The sequence below is a fragment of the Bactrocera neohumeralis genome, chromosome 4, assembly GCF_024586455.1.
Source record: "Bactrocera neohumeralis isolate Rockhampton chromosome 4, APGP_CSIRO_Bneo_wtdbg2-racon-allhic-juicebox.fasta_v2, whole genome shotgun sequence".
In the NCBI taxonomy this organism is placed as follows: Eukaryota; Metazoa; Arthropoda; class Insecta; order Diptera; family Tephritidae; genus Bactrocera; species Bactrocera neohumeralis.
The window spans coordinates 47,908,570-47,914,569 of record NC_065921.1 but is presented as its reverse complement, the minus strand read 5'-3'; the positions used below and the strand labels follow the sequence as shown (position 1 = coordinate 47,914,569).

The following is a 6,000-nucleotide window of genomic DNA, read 5'->3' as shown; positions in this document are numbered from 1 at the left end:
GTATCGTTCCAAAAAAGTCAGTTTTAAGAAAAACGCGTTTAAAGTTTCGCGTAAAGTCTTTTTTTCGATTAGTTCCGACCGAACCAGTTTGGATGCCGGGTCAGAAAAATGCCTATATGTATCTCCGAAAATAATTTGAATTTTGAAAAATCCTCTTGTACACATATTCTTGAATAGTTAAACTTTGAAAATATAAAAACAAAAATTTCGATTTTTTTTAATTTCTAGACCAGAATACCCCCTTAATATTATTTCCTTTTAATTTGATACAATTTCATTAAATAACTGTATATCTTTCTTCTAATAAAACTATCTAATTTAACTTTTTTTATTGTATATTTTTATTTTATACATTTTTTGTTTTTATTAACTCTTATACCTCTTATTTTTCATGAAATAAATAGTCAATATAATATTTATTTGTTTGAATCATGTAGTCTTTTAGTAACTTTTTATTGTGTTTCTGATATGGCTTCAGTTTCTCAATCTCCAAGCACTCAAATAAAATAAAATTTCTATCCACTCTAAAAATACGAGAACATACACAAACATACATATATCTCTCTAGATATACTGCTAACTGACATATAATACTAGATTTTTAATAAACACCTATATTAAAACAACAACAACTTTATTAGCTATTGCATAACTAAAATTCAAACGCATGAGCAAAGCTAAGCAACACAGACCAACTCAATTCTGTGGTGCTTTCAATCGTTATTGACTGAATACATTAACGAAGCTGGAATGAGTGGAGAAAAATGAATGCCTGAAAATGCAAGCCAAAATAAGCGGTTATGAGTTTAATAGTTATTGTTGTTAAAAATATTAACTGTTTTAGTAAGCTAGTGTTAGTAAATCTGATATTTTTTAATTAAAATTTCTTTTCAAATATTAGCTGCTTCTGGAGTTAGCCTTAAATTTTCAAATCAAGCTTACAAACGTTAGAGAAATAATAAGCAGCTCCTTTTTCTGTTTCCTATTTGATTTGACGTCCGTTTTCAATGAGCCTTTGAACAGCTCTCGACAACTTTTGAACAAGCAATACTATTAGCAAAAAATAGTAAAACTTTGTAATACGTTTCATGACATGCTGGTAGTCAGAAAACATTGTTTCTCAGACGATAACGCGACGCTGTTTTTGAAAAAAATTGAGTGATTATGAAGCCAATCGTGCTTTCATTTTTCTTAGCTCAAATGATCTTTCGAAATGGTTTTCACTGATCCTTCCGATATTCCAATGGAGCCAATGAGAATAACATTCGACATTTGGCGAAGAGTTCACTGACAGTCATACCAACCTAGATGCAAATATTTCGACGAATGGATTAAATTAAAAAGTGTTACTATTTTTTGCCCACAGTGGTATATTCTATTGAAATTATATTCATCCACCGAATTCAAAATTATAGTTGACTTTTTATTAAAGATCGAAAACTAATCTTTAATCGAATAATATGTACCCAGTATAATTTTGATTTATAGTACATACTTATATACCCGTATACCACTATAACTAGTAGTTTAAAAAATTGAAGCTTTCCAAGAATTATTCATGATTTTTTTCTATTTAAAAATTTTTGAAAAGTGATTTCATCTGTAGAAATGTAGCTTAGATATAAAAAATAGCAAAATATAACAAAATGCATATAAAAAATGAAGGCTTTCCAGAAAGTTTATGTTAATTTTTATTTTAACTTTCACAATCTTTTAAAACCTAAGAACTTACAATATATTTTCCTGCAACAACAACACTAATCAGCACAAACATTTATAAATCAGTTACAATTGGCAGTTTAAACAACAACAACTGACTGACTGTGTACCGTCTTTCTTACACACATTCACCCGCATTCACGAACCAACCTGAATGCCTACATACATATGTAGATATTTGCCCATTGGGGTGTATGACTTGCTTGTGCATAACCTTGAGAACGCTGCTCATAATCTGCGTGTCACTTACAGACATCAGCTAGAAATGCTGCTGTTGTTTCAATTTTTTAAAACAATTACATTTTATATATTCCATTTCTGTTTAAAGTTGTTCTGTTTAACGAGTTTATCTTTAAATGTGTAGATAATCTTTGTTCAATAATACTTTTTTTGCTCAAAATAACGGTAAAAATTAATTTTTGTATTTACATATTGAACGGGTTATAAAAATGTAAATATTAAATAAAAAATATCGTGCTGCGTTAATAACAAAGGAATAATTACTTATAAATAAAAAAAAATTAAAGCAAAAAAATCAACAAAAAGCAATCAAATAATAAGAAATCAGCACATGTTTTCACGCCACAAAAAATGCATTGCAAGAAATAAATAAATGAGTTCTTGTGTAACAAAAAATTATTTATTAAATTTTTGGCTAACAAAAGGCTTACAAAATTAACAACAACAGCAAAACAATATAAGTTGTTTAAAAAAACTGTCTTAACGGTTTCACCCACCATAAATAAAAGTAAATAATAATAGCAACAAGAATAAGGAGCTGCACACACTAAGCGCGGATCCGGCGCACTCCCACATAGTATGGAAATACCAGCGCTTTGCGGCCTCAATGGCCTGCTGCTGATACTGGCGGCTTCGCTGCTTGCTGTTGTACAGTCACAAGGTAAGTTCTTGGCTGATTAAATGAGTGATACTTTACACTGAATTATAAAATTTTTTTGTGTTCATATTCTTGGAGTTCCCAGCCGTTCTCCAGTCATACCACCATTTGGTGCTTGAATTCTTGTGAAATCATCGCATTTAGCAGGAATATTTTACGGTTACTTGCGAATCATTGAGTGGCACTCAGCGCAAATTTTGTTCTCCCCACATTGGGATTTTGTGTGTGAAGTTTTTTGGGCTTCATGCAAAATTTATGACTGAAAAATTGCAGAGCACCTATACCAAGCAGGAAATGAATGCATTTCAAATGGAATATGTCTGATATAAACTCAATGAAGATTCTATCAAACCTTACCGCTGGTGGGGGAAATGAAAAGTCTTTCACTGCGCTGAGAATTATTTATTCTGATTTTTATTTTGTATTTTTATTACTTACTATATATACTATTTTAGGAAATTATATGTATATGTTTGTATGTATTGCAGCATATTATTTTCTGGATCAAATCCATTTCTTTTAACAACAGAATAATATAGTAAATATGTTTAAAGTAAAATTTTAATGAATTGTATTGTAGTGCGTTGATTACAATTGTGTAAATATGTTCTAAAAAAAAGCTTGTCTTAACTGAATTATTTTCAGAAGTAAATTTGAATTCTGGCTGAAAAAAAACCTGAATTTATTGAAAAAAAGTAACAGTCGCCTTACGGCAAGTAATCTTAATTCCGTTTAAAAGATTTCAAAGGAAAAAACTTTCTAATAATAGTTATCCCCACTCGGCGACGGCATTCAACTTATGGAACACTCCATTTGTAACCTGAATTATCCAAAAAGAATTCTCAGTCATTACAGAAACTATGTATAATAGAGTCCACCTAAGTTTACACTAGACAGAATTCATAAATAGTGTTAATTAGTTTCGATATTCAGAAACTCTTTAACTCCGTAATATATTTTGAAATTAAATTTTTTACTAAAGAAGACTACAATTTTGCAAAAAATCTACATATTTCTCTTTTTGACATCTTGTCTAAATATGTGGCCTTTGATACATTTTTATATTCTCACTACTCGTTCTATGAAAACCGAAATGCAAATCCCCTTTCTTGAATAATTCAAACGAATAAAAATATAATTTCCAATGAGTTAGAATTTGACAGATTGAACAACTTTTTCCTAGAATAGCGATGAATTGCAGAAGTTTATTCAAACTTGAATAAGTTATGTATTAGTCTGGCTACAATTTGCGGAGTTCGCCGGAAGTTAAACTATAGGGTTGACGTTTGATCATGCTATCGGTCAGATATTAGGAGAATCCAAAGTGAACTCAAAGTTTACAATTTGGTAAAAAGTAACCCTTACACCTGTAGCGACCCTTTTCACAAATCTTCTGGTTTATAGCACAGTCTTGGATTTACTTTTAAACTCATTTTTCCACTTCAAGTGCTAAGTTTATATAAAAACAAGAAAAAACGTTAACTTCGGTTGCACCGAAGCTAAATACCCTTCACAGGTGCATTTCTGTTAGTAACTATGTGTTCAGTTTGTATGGAAGCTATATGCTATAGTCAACCGATCTGATCAATTTCTTCGGAGATTACATTGTTGCTTTAGGAAATAATATATACCAAATTTCGTGAATATATCTTGTCAAATGTGAAAGTTTTCCATACAAGCATTTGATTCCGATCGTTCAGTTTGTATGGCAGCTATATGCTACAGTTAACCGATCTGAACAATTTCTTCGGAGATTATATTGTTGCCTTAGAAAATAACATATACCAAATTTCGTTAATATATTTTGTCAAATGTGAAAGTTGTGCATACAAGAATTTGATTCCGATCGTTCAGTTTGTATGGCAGCTATATGCTATAGTTAACCGATCTGAACAATTTCTTCGGAGATTATATTGTTGCCTTAGAAAATAACATATACCAAATTTCGTTAATATATTTTGTCAAATGTGAAAGTTGTGCATACAAGAACTTGATTCCGATCGTTCAGTTTGTATGGCAGCTATATGCTACAGTTAACCGATCTGAACAATTTCTTCGGAGATTATATTGTTGCCTTAGAAAATAACATATACCAAATTTCGTTAATATATTTTGTCAAATGTGAAAGTTGTGCATACAAGAATTTGATTCCGATCGTTCAGTTTGTATGGCAGCTATATGCTATAGTTAACCGATCTGAACAATTTCTTCGGAGATTACATTGTTGCCTTAGAAAATAATATATACCAAATTTCGTGAATATATCTTGTCAAATGTGAAAGTTTTCCATACAAGCATTTGATTCCGATCGTTCAGTTTGTATGGAAGCTATATGTTATAGTGGTCCGATATCGGCCGTTCCGACAAATGAGCAGCTTCTTGAAGAGAAAATGACGTTTGCAAAATTTCAAAACGATATCTTAAAAACTGAGGAACTAGTTCGTATATATACAGACAGACTGACGGACGGACAGACAGACGGTCATGGCTAAATCGACTCAGCTCGACATACTGATCATTTATATATATACTTTATAGGGTCTCCGACGATTCCTTCTGGGTGTTACAAGCTTCGTGACAAACTTAATATACCCTGTTCAGGGTATAACCAGTATTACTGCTGCATACTGTAAAATGTTCAATGATTTTTGGAGTAAATGCATTGATTCTACGCAAGGGCCTTTCGCTATGACTTTATTTACTAATGCAGTTTCGTCCCGTAACCTCAAGGTATGAAACCTCCAAATTAAATAGTTTTAGAATATTCTCCGAATGTGTGGAAATACTCACGTGATTTATATCTGATTCATTTGAATTAAATACTCATCGCAAAATGTATGATTTTAACTTATATACGTATACGTAAACAGAAAAATGCCTAATTTGCCTTCTAAGAAGTTAGTAAAAGTTTAACCAACCTATAAATAACTGAGTTACTCAAATAAATCCGAATTTGCCGAGAAACGGCAACGGTAAAACCGTGTAAAATCATCAATTTTCTGAATCAGAGAAATGAAATAAAATGCGCACAAAAAGGCAGTAAAAAGTAGAGTAGTAGATATATGTATATGTTTCTGTTTGACTATTCTTTAGTACTTCCGCTAATTCCCATACCACATGAGATAAATATTTTGTTCCTTTAGCTCTTGCATATATGTATAGTATATACCAGAAAATTATACGAATGTATCTATATGTGAATATGTATATGCATGAGTACTAATATGTGCTTTTTGCGACGCTTTTCTGTGACCTTTGTGCACGCGCTGACGACCGGAAATACTGTTTACGCGTGCGCATGTATGTACATATACATATATAATATAGCACGAATAGTACATAGGAGTATATGTGTGTACGTGCTTTTAATGCTTGTAGTTCTC

At 31.4% G+C, this 6,000-nt stretch overlaps 1 protein-coding gene across 1 annotated transcript in view; it reads left to right on the top strand.

Annotated features, from left to right (window-relative positions):
- The first annotated feature begins 2,241 nt into the window (after nt 1-2,241).
- The window catches only part of LOC126754491 (uncharacterized), a 121,518-nt gene continuing 117,759 nt past the window's right edge, over nt 2,242-6,000 (top strand). The window contains exon 1 of the mRNA XM_050466503.1: nt 2,242-2,620. Coding sequence (XP_050322460.1) covers nt 2,539-2,620 — 82 coding nt within the window. The 5' untranslated portion in view covers nt 2,242-2,538. The remainder of the gene's footprint in view (nt 2,621-6,000) is intronic.